Source organism: Chanos chanos, chromosome 3 (genome assembly GCF_902362185.1).
Source record: "Chanos chanos chromosome 3, fChaCha1.1, whole genome shotgun sequence".
Lineage (NCBI taxonomy): Eukaryota > Metazoa > Chordata > Actinopteri > Gonorynchiformes > Chanidae > Chanos > Chanos chanos.
Genome location: NC_044497.1, coordinates 15,959,309 through 15,979,083, shown reverse-complemented (window position 1 = coordinate 15,979,083; position 19,775 = coordinate 15,959,309). Strand labels below are relative to the sequence as shown.

The 19,775-nt window shown below is 43.6% G+C and overlaps 1 protein-coding gene across 1 annotated transcript in view; it reads left to right on the top strand.

The window, feature by feature from the left end:
- Nucleotides 1-7,923: 7,923 nt before the first annotated feature.
- The window catches only part of adarb2 (adenosine deaminase RNA specific B2 (inactive)), a 35,444-nt gene continuing 23,592 nt past the window's right edge, over nt 7,924-19,775 (top strand). The window contains exons 1-2 of the mRNA XM_030769254.1: nt 7,924-7,999; nt 8,974-9,953. Coding sequence (XP_030625114.1) covers nt 7,924-7,999; nt 8,974-9,953 — 1,056 coding nt within the window. The remainder of the gene's footprint in view (nt 8,000-8,973; nt 9,954-19,775) is intronic.

Here is a 19,775-nt window from a genome sequence, read left to right as displayed (position 1 = left end):
CGTCATTCGGCAACTAAACCATGGCAGGATGACAGATCGGCCTTTCAATGCATAGTGACAAACAAATTAGTGAGAAGATGCTTCTCGCTGCATACCAGATGTGTTGGGTGCTGTGGTATGGAACAGGCGGTGAAAAACTATCCCGCGTCCCATCTGTGCCAGGGCGTGTGGGACCAGCGGTGCAGCAATCTCAACCCATCCAAAAGCAGTGTAAACACTCGGGTTGATTATACACATAATAATGACATGCATAAATAGACAACAACAAAAAAAAGGGAGAGAAAAGGGAAAAGCGTACATTTGTACATCGGTGATATTCCACCTCAGTTTATTTTTGCGAGTGCTCCAGATGTGGAGGGAAGAGAGAGAGAGAGAGAGAGAGAGAGATAGAGAGGGAGTGAGGGAGAGAGAGATGTAGACGGGATGGGGAGATTAAATTATTGAGTTATTTATGTCCTAGCAAGAGGCTAAATCTTCAGTTCGTGCAGTTTAATGGTCAGTATGTGGTGCTCTCTCTCTTTCTCTCCCTCTATCTCTCTCCCTTCTGCTTTACACTGTATTAATGCTAGCATTGTTTAACCAGCGTTGACATAAGCGAATGAAAGAAAGCAAAACAAATGAAGAGAGAGAGAGAGAGAGAGAGAGAGAGTGGAGAAAAATAGATTCAGGGACTTAAAAGCTGAGGGAAACAATACAGAAGAGTGCAGAGAAAGATAGAACACAGATTTTTTTAGACATATTCACAAATAGAATGAAAGTTTCAAAATGATGACAGAGCGTGAGAGAGTCAGAAAAAGAAAGTCTGGTAAGATGGGAAAGCGGATGAAAGAACAGGGCAGATGACAAAGACGTGGTTTGAGGAGAAGAAAACTGGACATTAAGATTGTTTATTTTTGAGTGAAAAATGAGACTGAAAGAGAGAGAGTGAGAGAGACAGAAGGTGAAAATTTTGGGCATTTTCTGAGGCAGACTGGTAGCTAACGGGTTAGACAGAGACATGACTGCATCAGAGAGGTGAGAAGATGAATGTGTGGGCCTTGCTCAGATTAAAAGCAAACATCATCTTTTCAGACATGAAACTGTATATCAGCTCTCATATCCCTGCTTTCCCCCCAAACAGCCAAACACTAGCCCACCACTTTTTTGCAATGGAACCCAGCATTGAGAATGATATTAAAGCTAAGCTAACATATATTGTTTTGTTCACGTCACTGACCTCTCTTCGATCGTAAAGCTACAACTCCCAATTTTTTGGCTCTTCTCACATCCTCACAAGTCTTGTCTGTTAGCTGTTTATTGGTTATGACCATCCACCAAATTTAGTAGGCTTCATCACGCTACACAGTTCGTGGCTCAAGGCAAGTTGTGTGTGTGTGTGTGTGCGTGTGTGTGTGTGCGTGTGTGTGTGTGTGTGTGTGTGTGGTTTGTTGCCGTGTTCCAAAGTGTTAGAGTGAGCAGCCACTTTCGGTTTTCTGCAGTCCTTGCTGAATGATTTTTCCAACACCTCCAGATGAGAAGATGAGGGCCGTGCTAGGAGGATCAGCCCGGTCTTGTTCTGAGGGCCTGAGGCAGAGCTGGGGGCTCAGGAGCAGATAGGCTGATGGAATAAAGTAGGAAAAGAGGAAGGAAAAGAGGAAGAGAAAGATGATGTCTCTAGAAAGAAACCGTCCAAGACCTTTATCTCGGAAGTTACACAGAAATTTATCTCTTTTCTTCACTTTTGAATGCACAGAGACACTAGTTCTCAAACAGACATAAAGTTATCAGAGGAGTTCAGGCACACCTGTCAGGAACCTTATCTGCTTTTAGCATGTGTGTTCCATCTAATGCTTTTGGATGGCAGCTCTCTCATGCATATTCAGTTGATGGAGGGAATGAGAGAGAAAAAAAAAATGTTAGCTAGACTGCACATTGGCTGTGCTATTTATCAGGGAGAATTCAGAATCTAGGAACTTAATCAGACAGAACTGATGAGGATAGTAGAAATGTTTTAATGATCTGATGCTGCTCATGTATTCATGAAAATGAGCGCGCGAAACCTTAGCAGTCCTTTTTTTTTTTCTTCTCATTTTTAAATTCTGAATTGTTACAAACACACACACACACATACGTACACGCACACACATACATACGCACGCACTCACATATACCCACACACACACACACAAGGAAATAGTAAAGATAATCAGCAGAGGAGAAACTTTTCGTACAATTTGATGTTATCACAAAGTGAAACTTTCAAAATTTATATGACCTTAATAAGTCATTTCTCAGGAATGGAAAAAGCATCAAGATCACTTCACGTTAAATTCAACCACAGCGAATCATACAAAACAAGACTTGACAGTTGAGGCCAAAACATTGCCCTCTGAGGTGATATGACTGATTTAACTGTACTTAAGCTCTGGAGCACATGGTGTGGAGAGCATGCCCATATGCGCACAACATGTCACAGAGAGCGTCTGCATCAGGTGTGAGCACGGAGACGCGGCATGCAATTTTTATTAATCTCTGCATTAGCAGGAAGCTTTTCGTATATCTACTCCTGAACACCAAAAAGCTTTTTATTGGGGGAACAGTCACGAGTTCTCTTTCGTTTTCGTCCTCGTCCTCGTGCGGCGTTCAGAACGTTTGACTGACTTTTCCGGGAGTTACCTAAGTGCAGTTGTGTGTTATTTTACCGTTTGCGGGGTGTGTCTGACAGAAGAAGAGCTCTGCCTTAATTATTCCTCTCTTCAGCCTGGTAAGACGGCACCCGAAAGAGCTCATGGAAAAGCACTTACATGAATTGAGGGGGTTTTTTGTTTGTCATTTGTTTTTTTCAACAAATGTGAAAATTGCTTTGGAAAATTTCAGTGGCCGTACAAAATAATCGACTCTGACCAATCAGTTTTATTTCCTAAGCACCAGAATCAGTATCAGATATGACAAACACCTCTCTCCTTATGGTCTAATCACACTCCTCAATCAATGGGCCTGTTAGTTGAAATAGAAAGGAGATCACTGCTTTTCTGTAAGGCTGTAAGACATGATGTCAACAGATTAATTATCACTAAAGCAATGCTGAAAGGAACACCGAGAGTTAATTTGAGATGACAGGGGACAAGAGAAAAAGATTTGTCGTTGTGGTGTTGTTTGAATCACAGAAGTGTGAGAACAGTGCTATCACTTCATATCATGTGCAACATCTGAAGAAAAATTTGAGTTCATCTGGTTTCCTCTGGTAGTTATATTATACCAGACAAGAGCGCTGCAATAAATTTGACTCGTTCTAATGTGGAACACCTGACAGGCCGCAGCCGTGGCCCGGCTAGCTCAGTCCGTAGAGTGTGAGACTCTTGCTTGTTTGTGGTTTGTGGATTTGAGCCCCACGTTGGGTGTCACTTTGGTTTCTTTGGTATGTGTCACCTTGAATAAAAGCATCTGCTAAATAAATAAATCTACTGTAAATGTTCATAATTGGATGTTTGTTTATAAATATGAAGCATCAGTATTATTAAAGGAATAGTTTAGAATAGTTTTGGGTATACGCAGGACATAACCATCAGTTTGTTTGTATTTCTGGGGGCTTCAGTTTTTGTTATAGTTACAACCTCATTGGAAAATGCATTACCGTGATGGCTTTAATGAAACTGAGCTGACCTTCATCCCACTCAGTCCAAACATCCAGTACGCTTCCGGTGTTTTCTACTGTGACGAGTAATGTGAATGGGCACGAAGTTGATCTCATTACGCTAATTCAATCACGTGTCAAACCTCATTTTCTTGCGGTTCTTTTTCGGATAACCTTCGAATGGCGTTGGACGAGATTAGGCCATGTGCCGACGGACTGCTGCTAACCCCCTAAAACCTCTGTCCTTGGCAGAGAGAACAGGAACACATGTAAGGCAGATGGTCCAGCCTCTCTGTCTTCTGTGGCACTAATCAGGTGCTAAATATCTGCCCGTCTGACTTTTTTTTTTTTTCCGATCCTGGAAAGTGTGCCCCTCCACCCCCCTTACACGCATCACACAAATTCAGAGAGAGACAAGGAGGCACCAGGAGGAGAGAACATGACAGACATTTGCCCTCTAACATATAATATATGCCCCCTTTTGTGAGACTTGATCTAGATACAGTCACAGAAACAAAAGCAAAAAATGTAAGGTGCGTGTGTGTGTGTGTGTGTGTGTGTGTGGGTATTACGCACTTAAACTCATAAGACGCGCGCGCACACACACACACACACACACACACACACACACAGAAGAGGCAGTTAGCAGCACACGAGTGGTATTTATGCAGAGCTCTCCTCTATTCGTAGCTCTTCAGCTCAGCGACCTGACAGAAATCAGATTCAGAGTGCAACGGTGAGACAATGCAGCCTCCCTCATTTGCCACTTCACCGACATTTAATCGCTGGTCTCTTAGAAAAGAGAGAGAGAGAGAGAGAGAGAGAGAGAGAGAGTCAATGATTTCCCCCACCGCCTGTTTGAATAGTGTCTCCAGTCACTCATCTGACCCATTCGTTATATGGAGCCATGGGAGACTGTGATTGGCTCATTACTTCTCCTCAACACTGATAGCGGGAGGAGTGGGTTTTTTTTCTCCCTCTTCTCCTCCTCTTCCTCTGCGTTTGCACAAGTGCACTCTCTCTCTCTCTCTCTCTCTCTCTCTCTCTCTCTCTGTCTCTGTGCATTGTGAGAATATGGCTACCTATCAGAAGCTTACCACCTCTCCAGGTTGCTCTTGTTTCCTTTTGTTCAGTGGGAAAAAAATAAATAAATCATTGAGTGTGTGGTTCCTTCGCTGAAGGCAGAGCTGTGAGGTATAGTGAGCTCCAGCTCAGCTCATACTGTTAGAGACAATGAGCTCTGTCTGTCACTGACTGAGACTCAGATTTAGGACTCACTGAGCTAGAGGCTAAGGCAACATGTCGCTGACAGCAGGTCGCGCGTCTCTCTGAGTGTCTCCATGGATGTCTTCAAAGACTGTCACCAAGCTTTTGTTTCTGTTTGTGTGTGTGTGTGTGTGTGTGTGTGTGTGCGTGCGTGTGCGTGTGTGTGTGTGTCTGTGCGTTACATGTTTATCTCAAGCTTGAGAGAATATCTTTGTTCAAAACGGTGCTCCTGACTCCATGCTTTAGGCAGCAGTCTGCTGTCACTGAATATGTTTCAGCACTGACTCACTCTGGGTTTTTTTTTTTTTTGTCCATGTCCACACTGTCTTTTATTTGACCATAACATATCATCTATACTCTTAGATGCTGTGTAAAGAATCCATTGCCTTACTTAATGCTTCGTCAGTTTTACAGCCTAATATATTAGTCAAGCTGACACTTGTTTCTCTCACACTTTTTGTGAAAGGAATTTTTTCATTCTTGAAATACATGAAGCCTTGGACTTTCATTAGCTTCCCCAGTCTTTTAGAGTCTTTTGTGGAGTGTCATTCAATGCACTGTCGATTCAGATATGAGCTAGACACCATTACATGCACTGTGTGACTGAGCTCTGACACAAAGTGTCCACAGTCATCTGAATGGGTGGTAGATGACTGTGATAGAAAGTAGTGTCATTCATACATGCTGTGGCCTCCCTGTCAGCGATCGTACAGGAAGTGACATATGGGAAGTGAACAATAGTGCCGCCATATCTCCCCTCACCTCCACATGTTGACATTTAACTCTGAGGATGTACTGTATGTGGCCTAGAAATCCAGCTCACTTTTGATGGAAAAGAGAGAGAGAGAGAGAGAGAGAGAGAGAGAGAGAGAGAGAAAACATCATGGCCACAGCTTGGGAAGGAGAAAATAATTGGATTTCAGGTCCTTATCTCACTCAACACATTACAAGTTGTCAAAATCCCTGCTGCCTAGCCCTGGTCACGTTTCAGTCGAGCAGGAAGGATTTCTTAAGGTTGGTCCGATAGGTGAGACCCGTTTTAGATTGTGTTATTCTCAGCACTGCTGTATGTACCATTGTAGCACACGTGCCTCAGAACCTCACGTTACCGGCTCTATGAAGTTACAGGTTAATTAACAACAAATTTAATTTAATCAAACTGCCCACAAAATTCTGTGTTTACACAATGGCTGTTGTGTTAAAAAAAAACCCCAAAAAAACGTGGTTCCAGGCATTGGATTTTCCATCGCAGCATTCGCCATTTGTGAATTTTATCTGACCAAGATGTATTTAACAGTAATCATTAACGATTAATGATTAAGTATCGTTAACACAGTAGTAGCAGTTCAAGTTGCAGCAGCAGGACTAGTTGCAGTAAGAAGAGTAGTAATGATAGTTGTATAAGTATTAATATCAGTAGTAATAGTAGTAGTATTAGTAGTAGTAATAGTGGTGTGGTCCTTCTGTACTCTCTCTAATAGTCACATTACTCTCATTTCTCTGGATACAGCACCAAATATTACCCTCTAAGTACTAAGCTATCAGGTTGGTAGCATGTTTGTTTGGCAGCGCCGTGCTAGGTTCTCACAGCCCAGTGGACTTACACACTGAACAGAAGGTCTGGAGTGGGTGGTAATGCCCCCAGGCCCAACAGAATGATAAAAAATGCATTAAAGACGCTTTTAGGCCCCTAGAAGTTACGTTTTCTGTTTTTTTGTTTTTTGTTTTTGTTTTTTTTTCTTTTTCCTTTCTCCTCACTTGAAAACACAGAGTAATGACTACATGGGTACTCGTGTGCTGGGGGAGTTTTCTTTTCTTTAAATGTTGGAACTGATCTCAGTGCTGGAACTAGTCTCAAGAGACTTCAAAGTATCTCATCAAGACACAGTTTCTTGTTGAATGAATGGCTTTAGTAGCCTGTTGTTATGGTTACAACCACTTAACGGGGAAGGCAAAGTTCAACCAAATCTAAATCTAAATAAAATAATTTTTAAAAAAGTGTTAAATTTAGGTTTTATATGTTCAGTTCTTAATGGTTTGTTTAATGATTTCGTAATCATGTAGTTAGGTTGAAATACAAATTTTATTTATTTATTTTTTAAATCAAATTCCTGGTTGTTATTTCCATCTTAAATTGTCAGATTTTAAAATGCAGCCATGTGTTTCATTCTGAATCATTAAGCCTCTGGCTCTGTTAATACTGCTTTAGGCGAGCACTCATCTAATTCACACATGCTCTCTCTCTCTCTGTCTCTCTCTCTCTCTCTCTTTCTCTCTCTCTGTCTCTCTCTCTCTCTTTCTCTTTCTCTCACTTTCTTTTTTTTCTCTCTCTGTATCTTTCTTTCTTCTCTGTCTGTCTATCTCTACATCAGAAGGCACTGCTTCTCCATGCTTCTCCCCAGTCTTCATCTGTCTTTGCCTTTGTCAGCCAATTAAAACCATTGATGATTAGGTGATGGTGGGAATTACGTTGCACTGTCAGTAACCCTCGGACTGGACCTCAGTCCAACAGACCAAATCCTGTTCCTAATAGGGGCCTGCAGTGTAAACATCACACACACACACACACACACACACACCTGGAGACAAGCAGCATTAAGGGTTCAGGCGGAGGGTGGGGTGAGGGTGGTGGTGGAGAGAGAGAGAGAGAGAGAGAGAGAGAGAGGCAGAGGCAGCAGGCTGTCAACACTGTTTGGCTTCACAGTTGTACCTTCACAGTTGTACCTTGCCAAACCTCCTCAGACACCTCAAGGTTGAAGTTGCCCTCAAGCTCTTGTACTTGAATCAGTTTTTCCCAACACCAGTCTCACCTTTAACCATCCAGAGACAAGAATCAAAACTGACCCAGAACCAGCGCTTAGGGGTCATTTCTGCTTGGACACTCCTGACAACCCACAAGAGAGAATGCAGAGAAATCGTCTGGTTTAATCCGAATGCAATTTCACATACATGTGTTGTGTGCCATTTCTTCACTGATTAAGAGTTCATGTCTGTGTGTATGTGTGTGTTCTCTCTTGCCCTGTGTTACAGAGAGAGTGAGCAGCATGCTGTCTGCATTGATCGCTCCCTTCAAGTACATGAGCCCTGGGGCAGGCAGCATAGAGGATGAGGACAATCTAAGTAAGTCAGCAAATATACACAAATATAATACATCAAACCCATTAATTCTGTACATCCAGCTGAGAGCGATGGTTCCACTGTTCTCAGTTTACTCATAATGTGCTTGGATTTGTTTAAATGATGCAAAGTCACTTCATCAAATAAAATGCATTGAGATCTTAACCTTCATTTATTTGTTTGTTAATTTATTCATTTAGGGGTTTTTTTGGGGGGGGGGGGGGGGGGGGGGGGGGGGGGGTTGGCCTGATTTTATTTTTGCTGTCACTTGCAAAATTGAAAAATATAATAATAAATATAACTGCACCAATCCAGTATCATTTGTTATGACTAGTTTCAATTAACAGTATTATCAGTTTTTTGGTAAATAATCTGAAATTGAATTTTCTTCACATGAATCAAATCTTTCAGAGCATCATACCATTTAGTTAGAGTTACCATCAGGGCTTTCACACACACACACACACACACACACACACACACACACACACACACACTCTCACACAGAGCATAAATGTGTAATGGGACTGGGGGTTTTTTCTACTCACAAAAACTTGCTGCTCCCCTCCATTACAGAATGGATCGCTGCTTTGCATTGAATACAAGGAACAAATTGCAGACACTTAAACCAAGGACTCAAAGCCAATTTTGTAGCAGATTACAGACCGATTTGTCAGATAATGCCCCCATTTTGGAGGATTTGTACTAGGATTTTAAAACACTTGAATGAGATGGCCTTTCTCGCCATGAACCTTTGGAGCCACCGCATAGTAGAGAGAGATGCTGGCTTTGTAGTTATTATCATATCATTGTGAATCACCGGGCCAGTCTTTACCCTGATCATGTTAGATTACTGCACAGGAAAAAATGAGATACTGAGATTCACTGCAGCGTCTGCATCGACTCTTATTTTGGTTGAGTTTATGAGATGGAAAAAGGGTACTGTACGTTCTGCTGAATGGTATCTTTGCTTCCAGGTACGAGCAGTACGGAGGTCAAAGAGAACCGGAATATCGGGAACCTGGAGGACCTTGCTATTGCATCCTCGGACCGTCAGTCACTCTTCTGTTCCGATCCGTCCAGAGGCGGGACTTCCGGCTTGAAAAGGAAACGGCCGTTGGAAGAGGACAACAACGGACACCTCTGCAAACTGCGACTCTTCTACAAGAAATTGTCATGGTCTGACACACCAAAGAACGCCCTTGTTCAGTTGAACGAGCTACGGCCAGGTCTCCAATACCGGATGGTGTCTCAGACTGGACCCGTGCACGCTCCTGTCTTCTCCATCGCAGTGGAGGTAAATGGGCTAACCTTCGAGGGCACGGGCCCTACCAAAAAGAAAGCCAAAATGAGGGCGGCCGAATTGGCCCTCAAGTCCTTTGTCCAGTTCCCCAATGCCTCCCAGGCACACTTTGCCATGGGCAGCCTGGCGAACCCCTCAGCCGACTTCACTTCCGACCAAGCGGACTTTCCGGACACTTTGTTTAAGGGTTTTGAACCTCCTTCGTCGCACACCGAGAGCTTCCCCCGCTGCCGGTCCTCTGAAAACGAGCTCTTCTCCAGCACCCTCCGCCATGGACGTTTGCTGCGCCACACACTGGACCTAATGGTGCAGGCCAGGCAGGGTAAACAGAGGCTGGCTCCCCCGGTCACGGCCTCCGCCCCCATGTCCGCAGAGCACCATCCCCAACCCAGCGCCGTGGTGCTGCTCAATGACCTGCGGCCTGGCCTGCGTTACGCCTGCCTCTCCGAGTGCACCCAGGGCAGACGGGCGCGCAGCTTCGTGATGGCCGTGCGAGTGGACGGAAGGATATTCGAAGGTTCGGGCCGCAGCAAGAAACTTGCCAAGAATCAAGCCGCACAGTGTGCCCTGCAGGCTCTCTTCAACATCAGGCTGGCACCTGAGGGGCGAACGGACCATAGGCCCAGCAGGATTAAGTGCCCTCATTTACCCCAGGTGAGCAGTGCCAACTTAACCACGTTTGGCAAGAGCTCAGCTCCATATGGAGGTCTGTAATAGCCCAAGCAGCAGGAATGCTGGGATGTGGAACAACTATCCAAGACTTAATTAAGAGGGAGGAGAAAATGGTGTGGCTGGGAAGGGAAAGGCCGGGGATTATGGGAGTGAAGGGGTGGAGATGTAAGGACAAGGGCCGGGTGGAAGGGGGCAGGGGGTATGTTTGCTGAAAGCCTTAACATTTACTTTGGGCAGTGAGTGTGGCGTGTCTTAGGCAAACACACACACATATGTGTATGCATTTGGAAAGCCAAGACCGAAGGTAAACAGAATCTACTTGCTGATCTGTTCAGACGGAAAAAGGGGATGCAAATGAGCCAAATTATCGTCCCCTTGCCTCGGATTCGGGAGAGAGAGGCAGCGCTCCCGAAATTAGTTTTTTTTTTTTTTTTTCCTTCGTGTTTATAGAGCTGCAATTGCAAAAGTATTATAATTGTGCACAATCTCTTGTTTCCTCATGTGTGGCATCTTAGTGTCTATAAACATTAATTTAATCTATTGCCCAAAGGAGAGGGGAGAAGTGAAGAGTAAATCGACAAACAAACCTCCAGCCCCATTCCCTTGTCATTTAGGCAAATATGTAAATAGCAATCAGACAGGGGAAATAGTCTTTTTCGTTTTTGCTTTTTTTTCCCAGACTTAAATCCACTTTAAGTCTGATTTTTTGAGACACCAAGAGTCACTGACTCCTTATCTGAATGAAAATATAGACGAAGGTCAAATGGTGTTTGCTCAACCAGTTGTGGGATCAAAATGCCCTCACTGAAAAATGGTACTCCTGTTAACATCCTATATCCTCCCATTTTAACATTAGCTTAACAAGCTGAAGCCATTATGAAAAACAAATCAAGGAAGCTATATACATGACACAAAAAAAAACCCTACATTATAAAGTCTCTGGTATTCTCAGTAACCTTTCTGCATGTCATTTGGCCCCAGTGGGATTCTCCCACGGAGAATTTGTGTTGAGTTCTATGCCGTTAAATGAGGTATGTAGCATTAGCGTTGCTCTGCTGCCTGTAGGGGAAAGACAGGGGGAAATGTTGTTCTCCTGCTCCCACAACATCAACCAAACAACCTGCGCATGTTTGCCTGGAAGAAACTTTTCTTTTCTTCCTCTCTGCCACGCTGTTTAAAAGGATTTTAAGAGGATTTGGCTCACCAGTTTAGTTCCAGAAAGGCGCTCACTCGCTTGTGGAAATTCTTAAAAGTCAGAGTGGCTGATGTCTACTGTTGGGTCATACTGAATGTGCTGAAGGACATGAGCACATCAAACAGGAAATTTCCCCTGGTTCTAACTGAGTTCATCTGTGTGTGTGCGCGCGTGCGTTCATGAATGTGTGTGTGCGTGTGTGTGTGTGTGTATGTGTGTGCATACATTTGTATGTATACGTGAACGTGTGTATGTCTCTAAATATCTGTGCTGTACTCGCATGTGCCTGATAACTGATTCATACGGATGTGGATTCTGTGAATGTGTGTGTGTGTGTGTGTGTGTGTGTGTGTGTGTGTGTGTGTGTGTGTGTGTGTGTGAAGAGAGACTGCAGTAACTTTGAGATCTGAGGGTTTGATAGAGGTTAAGTGCCAAGTATCACAGTTCTCTGTCTCCAGTGGCTGCTATGCTTCAGTCATGCCCGCTCCACCAATGTCCCAGGACTTCTCTTATTCAACCTGTCCCACTACACTCTCTCCTTTAGACAGGACTGTCACCTGTTACCACACGTTTTACAGCTTACACCTTACCACACATTTTACCACTGTTCTCCTTTACCACACCTTTAACAGTTTTTACCACAACCTTCTCTGGCACATAAAGCTGACTTTTAGAATTCAGACAGCAGCTGTCATAACAAGCCTTGGTGATATAAATATAATATTGAAAACAATGTATAGTTTAATAGTTATGGTTGCTGATTTCAATATTCACATCAACCGTTAATCTTATGAGAGGAAAAGACAAAATGTAGAGTTTAGGGACAGGGAGAGAAAGAGAGAGAGGAAGATAGAGAGAGCAGGAGACAGAGAGAGAGAGAGAGAGAGAGAGAGAGAGAGAGAGAGAGAGAGAGAGCTTAGAGGGGTCACCTTTGCCAAGGAATGAAAGGACAGCCAGGCACGGTTGGGGAGCCGGCATTTCTGGCACCGGTGGGATACTGTCCATGGCAGTGAGAATCGCCCCGGGCGTTCACCAACTGTAAACTCACAGGTTATGCCTTTCCTTGACATTCAGAAATGAAAAATTGAACCCTCATCCAAACTGCATTCCCTGGCACTCACATCTGTGTGGAGTCACACATTTCTAAATAAGAATAACCACACATGCATGCACATGCACACGCACACAGGCACACACGCGCACACACACTCACGCACACACACATTCTTAACCTCACAGATATTAACAGAAATCAATTGTAAGCATTTTTTATAATCAGATGTTGCTATATTTTATATTCCAATGAATAATACCTGTGCTAATCTTAAACCCTTCGTAGTTTGATTCATCCAGGCCTATTTGCACAAATCGCTGCATGACCCTTTCCCACTCAGCACAGAATGATTCACATTAACTAACCACAGTATTAGAAGCTCAATTTATTTTCTATATGAACTGCAGAAGTAGGTTCTGTGCATTTGCACTGTGTGTATGTGTGCGTGTGTGTGTGTGAGTGTGTGTGTGTGTGTGTGTGCGCGCGTGTGTGTGTGAGTGTGTGTGTGTGTGTGTGTGTCTTGGAGTGTCAGAAGTTGCCAGAGCGGAATGTAATTTGGCATCCGGGGCTCTCAGCCACATTACTGAGTGGAATGATTACCCCATGTTCTGTGGCTGATTGGCCACTTAATCTTTCCTCGCCGTGACAACGATCTGCCGCGTTGCCAAGTCAACGGCAAGTGCCCCTAAGACGGGGGAGTGTCCACCTCCACGAAGAGACATTGGCCTCCTATGAGCAGGTCGTCAGCCGGGTCACCCTTGTTCACTGTCGCTCTCTCCAGCTTTCCCAAACCTTGGATTATGAGTGAATAAGGAGATGTCTGCTGTTGTGCACAGCAGAATAACAATACATGCAGTGTTTTTGGGATAAAGTCAATATAGAAAGGAAGCTACAGTGAGCCAGGAGGTACAAAATTCTTTTTTTGTATGAAATGTTATGGCTGAAGGCCCAAGCGAAGTTCTTTTCTTTTGTGATTGTGAAACTTTTTTTTAGACAAACAGCACAGTCAGTCATTCACATTATATTTTGTATGTGTCATGCTGTAGTTATGTAGAAAATAGGACTTTTTTGTTGTTGTTGTTATTTATCTGGTCGTGTGCCTCACACGTTATTTCATTCACGCTGGAGTGGAACAGTATGTGTGTAATAGAGGCAGTGTGGAGTGCATTTAATCTATGTGCTGTGTTGTATCGTCTCTCTCTCTCTCTCTCCTGATATAGTGTATGAATGCAGAGAGAAGGCATGGAGTTTGCTTAATCTAGCATGGTAATTTGCCCAGCACAGTGAATTAAGAGTGTCTCCAGACGTGTGAAGGTGACCCAGCCGACCAGCCAGCATTTTGCAGATTGTTTTCTCTCTCTCTCTCTCTCTCTCTCTCTCTCTCTCTCGCTCTCTTTTGACTTAATCTGGCTCAAAATAAACAGCCTCCCTTCAACAGCCGTGAAACAGAGATCATTAATTAATATTGCCACAACGAATTAGAGAAGGCTGGATGGATGGCATTGGAAGAGAGAGAGAGAGACAGAGAGAGAGAGATCCAGAGGTAGGGCCTGGGTGTGAAAGAAACACATTATCAGAGAAATTGATTAGAGCCCATCGGCACACACTGTCAGTAGAAGCTCCCTGCCTCCTGTGGTGATGAAGTAGAAACATACATCTGTAGATCTCCGTCAGATACCATTTTACTGTTTTCGTTATTTCAGCGGGTTGACATTTGTGCATGGGTGATGGCCTGAGTGGAAACATAAATGATGTGGCATGCTCTCAGATGTTTGAAGATGGTTAATATAATAGGCTAGAGGTTATGACTGGATATGATAAGGCAATTTTTTTTTTGTTTGTTTGTTTTTTTTGTTTGTTTGTTTTTTGTATGTTCAATTGAGAGGCCATCAGAATGATAACAGGATTCCATCACCGCACCCCCCCACCCCCCACCCCTTTAATAGGGGGATATAACAGTTGTACCTAAAACGACCGCGCAATAATGTTTTCATATTTAATAGGAGCACTTTGTACATGGAAAGGTTAACGTCACCGTGGACTGTCTCGTAGTTATGCAAAATATGACCTATAAAATTGCTAAAGCTATTCTCCGTCTGTCAGCACACCGTTTTAGCAGCAAGTCTCACACCAGGCCAAAATCCCTTAGTCGAGTAAAAGCAAGTGCAGAGCACACGCGCGTCTTGTCCCATCACCTTCTGGAGGCTTCTGAGCCATGATGGCGTACTGCTGAATATGACACGGTGGGATTTGTGTAGGATTTTGGGATAAATTCCCTGACGAGAGACTGCATACTATTTGGTGGTCTCGCGACGTCCATCGCCGGAAACGGAGCGCGCGAGTGTTTGCACGCGGCCTCCGGTAGAAGCTCTCATACTTCATTAAAAGAGCAATCAAATTCATTATGATTTCACAGGCGCTCAGGTACAAAATGAGCACAAATAAATCACTCGGCTTTGCAGCTGCATGGAGCCGCATGTGTGACGAGAGGTTTATCTCATGGCGCCAGACAGGGAGAGGAGGCAGGACGTGGAGGCTCACGCACGTGCGCATACACACACACACACACACACACACACAGACACGCACACACACACATTGACATATACATACATATGCAGACCTAAACCTACCCTTTGCCTGACCTTAGACTTGGCATTGGTTGGTACAGAGGGTCTCCTGTCACTGGGAGTCCTGGCCCTTGGCATGCTTGGCAGGACATTGAGAATGTCTGTACTGCCATCTCTCCCCAAAGGGATTTTCTACTCCCTTATCTTTCCTCCAGGGATCCAGTCAACCTGTGGGCTACAGCAGAATGTCCTTGACTAACCCTGGAGCCCGAACAACTTTCCAGATAGAGCAAATGTACTTTTAGAATGACATAGCATTCACCGTTGGAGGGAAATTATAGAGATAGCGCAAGGGCACAAGCTTGACTGTGCAAAAAAAAAAAAAAAACCTCACTGCAAAATCCAGTTTGATTACAAAAAATAAACTTATTAACTTGGTTGTGCTGACTCACATTACATGCAAAATCGTAGTTCTGGCCCAACACGTGAAATTTGTCGATACAGCACATGCATACACAGTAAGGATTAGACCTGTATATAGTTTCGGTTTTGGGATAAGCTCTTTAGACTGTAGTAGTATATGAGACATGCTTTTGAAGCATGTGGTGTGTTGCTTGACTGTGAGCATAAGAGGCACGCATGCACACAGTCGTAGCGGAACTGTCACAGGGACAAGAAACGTGCTATGAGAAAACAGAGATGAATGACCACTGCTTTAAATTTGTGTTTTCCATTTCTTCTTAACATACACACTCACACACACACACACACACACACACAAACCTGTAGGCTGGCCCTGTGTAGAGGCCGCTGGAGCGAGTGGGGTTTGGCTGGGAGGCAGGCAGGGGGAACTGGCAGGGACATATTAGGGGCTGACTGGAGGAGAGAATGGATGGTCCAAGGCTGAGAGAGAAAGAGAGAGAGAGAGAGACAGAGAGAGAGAGAGAGAGAGAGAGAGTAGTGGGAGCCTCAGTGGAACAAAAGACCTTCAGGATTAATTAGGCGTCAGATTGGTTGCAGGGCAGGCCTGCGCTCTCAGAATTCAGAATTTCCTCCCTTAGTAGGGTGGCCATATTTCAGCGCAGGCCGCAAGTAGGTTCACTAACGGAAAAGAGCTACTCTGGTACTTGAACAAGCTTGCAATCCTCACGGGACTTACGCTAATTTCTGGTCTCATTGTATGCTGAGATATGTCACACATGTATAACAGGTTTATAGTATTTTTTTTTTCCTTTTCTTTTTCTTTTCTTTTTTTTTTTTTACTGTGTTTTTCATACATGTTGTAAGTGGATTGGCTGTTCCTTCACAGGCATAACAGCTCATGTCTTTGACACTGCAAAATCTACTTTTTCTGGACCTTAGTGTGAAAACCAGAGATGGAGATCATTTTGCATTAATTTTCATTTGAATTCAGGTCTCATAAGACTCTCTGACCTCATTTAATTGTATTTTTAGCTCTTGTTTCTGTGTTCAGGCGTCGGTACAGTAAAGCCTAGATAACATATGAAAATTATACAGATCCAGAGTAGCAGCCTGCAGCCTGCCGGTGACCTTTTCATTATGTCATTTCCTCAGACACAGGAAACACTCGGCTTTGCATACAGATGAAATGATGAAGGAAGGCCATTGACAGTTTGTCTAATCTTCTTTTTTAGCAAGTTCATTCTGACACGTACAGAAGAGCACAGAAAGAGATGTGAGTCGCCTAAGTTTGTCTTTCATTTCAGAGAACCGGATCTTTCATAACTGACTTAACGTTGACGACAATATTCTCCCGTAGGAATGTAGTCGTAGTGCTCGAAATCTGTTTTAAACCTTTAAGCTACTCTGAAAACTCGCACTGATTTATTAAAGTGCCCAGTTACGGAGAAGAGCACATATTTGAATCCCATTTTTTTCTTTTTCTTTTTTTTTTTTTTTTGGACAAGCTTCAAACACACTTTTCACATAAAGTCAGGAATGGCCTTTTCTTGTGGTCTGGGTTAAAACCCATTCTCTGCAGGTACAGAGGAATCCCATTTGCTGACGGTGTAAGGCAGAGTGTCCTTTGACTTCTCTCATGTTCACTTCATCACACTTGCACTGTATGAAGGAGTGTGTGTGTATGGATATGTGAGTGTGTGTGTGTGTGTGTGTACGTGTGCGTGTGCATATGAATGTGAAACCTCGCCTTTCCAAATGGAGAACGCACTGATGTGTGTAACTTGTGCAGGGAGATAAATGAGTAATGGTCCTACACTCTCATATGAAGGAGAATAGAGTGTTGCTGCTCAATGTTTAGCGCCCTCTTGTGGAGTTGCCCAGACTTTCAGAGGGCAGTTCAAACACAGAAAAGAGAGTGAGCCATTTTGAGCGAGAACATTGTTTTTTTTTTTTGTTTTGTTTTGTTTTGTTTTTGTTTTTTAAGCTTTTATCTCAATAGCAGTGAGAAGCATTGTTCTGCTTATTTCTTGCTTTACATCTTATTTCTTTACTCACAATCATTTCTGTCCCATATTCCTTTGCCATCCACAGCAAGTCATTATTTACCACGTACAAGCCAATGTCGTCACTTTTTTTCTGTCAAGATATCTTAAAGTCTCACTTCAAGTCAGGGAGAATTTACCACAGCATACACCAGGCTTCCACACCCGCCAGTATCAGAGAACGTGGTGTGAGGTTGTTAAATCAGGCCAATTAGTGTTAGAGACACGCTCTAAGGTGAGAAGGTGAGAAGCACTCAGTGACGACATGTTCCCAGGTGATTCCCTTAATATGTGACCGACGTCACATGCGCTTTAGCTACTGAGCTAGCGGCCGGCTTAGCCCACTATGACAACAAGTGCATCGGCAAAGCTCCTGGCGGCTAATGAAGAAAAAGCTGTGTTTTTAATGATGTTTTGCAGGGAGCGGGAGGTCACGGATTGATGTGTAGTCTTAATAACCAGCTGACACGCAAGCTCGGAAATGTCAACGCAGAGGGCAGACAACTCTGTGCATCTGTCTGACATATCTGGTGTTAATTATACAGTCTTTTCCACTGGCTGTCAGGGCCGTACTATGTGATTTTCTGATGGGGGCACATGCGCGGTGAGGAACGCAGCGTTTAGGACGCCCCCCCCCCCCACCCCCCGGAGTTCTCGGTCTCTGTTTATCTGAGTGCTTTCTCTCTCACATTCACTCTATCTCTATCTCTTTCTCTCTTCCTGTGTAAGGTTCTTCACTGTATGATGGGGGGGTTGTTCTTCTAACCCAGTCTCAGTTTTAAAGGGTGGGTCAGAAAGCGAGATGGAGAGAGAGAGAGAGAGAGAGAGAGAGAGAGGGAGAGAGAGAGGGAGAGAGAGAGTGGAGAGGTGGAAAAAGGGAGGTTGGGATTAGGTGTTTACTGAAACATTCTGCTTACTCCGCACTGTTGAGATGATGTATATTTGGTAAATGTTGAGAGAGCAGGGGGCCAGCCCAGCTGGTTTTTTTTTGGTTTTTTTTCGGTTGTGCTCTTTAGAGATCAGCATAATTCACTTCCATCCTTCCATCCGTTCAGGGTTTTTTGGGGGGAAGGTTTGTGCAGAAAAGGCCACAATGACTACACAGCTGTCACAATAAGAGCAACAAATGCATCCAGGTGAACCATTACTGTATCACTATCATTCCCATAGATAATCATTATTGTTGTAAAGTGCAGAGGGTTTGATATCATATGAGCAAAAATGTCCATCACAGGTATTTCTGAGTGCGAGAAATGAGCGCATTCTTTCCACGTGATGGCTTTTGAAATCCATTTATTGATTTTTTTCCATGCTGCCTAGTGTAGCCTGAACCCTGTTTTTTATTTTATGTTATTTTATTTTATTTTATCTGGTGAATGGGAAATGGGAATAACACAAAGTCAATGTCAAGACAGTGTGTGTGTGTGTGTGTGCGTTTCGGGGGAGGGGGGGGGGGTGCAGAGTAAATGTGATATTGAGAAGGCAGGCTCATACTTCAGACCAACCCACAGAGACACAGTTACAAAGAGAACTGACACCATGGTTCTTTTTCATGCTTAAGTGCTGAAAATTTACCTACCTACACACACGCACACACGCACACATGCACATACACATACATACATGTATATACCATGCCATTTGAAAGGGGAGCGAAAAGAATGATGAGGGCTAGTAGTTTCCCAATTTCCAACATGCCACTCTGGCTCACCAAACAATGCACATTTGACATTTTCCCTTGATCCCTTGTTGACTGTTTAGAATTAAAAAAGAACACCTTAAGCTATGAATCAAATGTCAGGTGTGGCAGTCTTGTGGAACCATATCAATATTTCATGATGTATGGGTGACTGGAGGGCTTTGAGTCTGCCCAGATCAGTACATATGGCCCTGGTCATTCACCTTGCTTAGTCAAGCAAGTATGGAAGGGCACTCTATAAAAGGGCTCTACTGCCCTTTTACCAAAGATTGATTTATTTATTTACTTATCTATTTATTTGTTGTAACAGAAACTTTCTTTAGACTTGAAGTTAAATACAAAATTCATTTCTGTCCCTTCCCTAAGCGCTGAAATAATCAAATGAGAATTTAAACAGGTTTTCAGATGGTACTTTTTTTTTTTTTACCCCCTGTCATTTTTGGCAACATATTTCGGCATCAGCAGCTTTGGCAGCAAAGTGTACGACAAGCCGTTCAAAGTGTGCGAGTCGGTTTTTTGAAGTCGGGCGATTGGCTAGGCCAGCTCAGAACGCTCGAGCCGATATCTTCAAGACAAGCAGAGATGACTGCGCTCCGGCGTCTGGGTGACGGTCAACGCAAATCCTCTTTTCAGAGAACGGTGGCACCATGCTTCACAGGAAAACGTTTTTAATTCCTTCCTTTTCTCAAAGCAAAGAACATGAAAGAAAGTCTCTGCCATATTTTTTTTTTTTTCTGATGAATCATTTTGAAGATTTTTTTTTTTTTTTTTTGCGAGCTCTTCCGCCGCTGTGTCTTTCTCACTTTGGTTTTTTTTTTTTC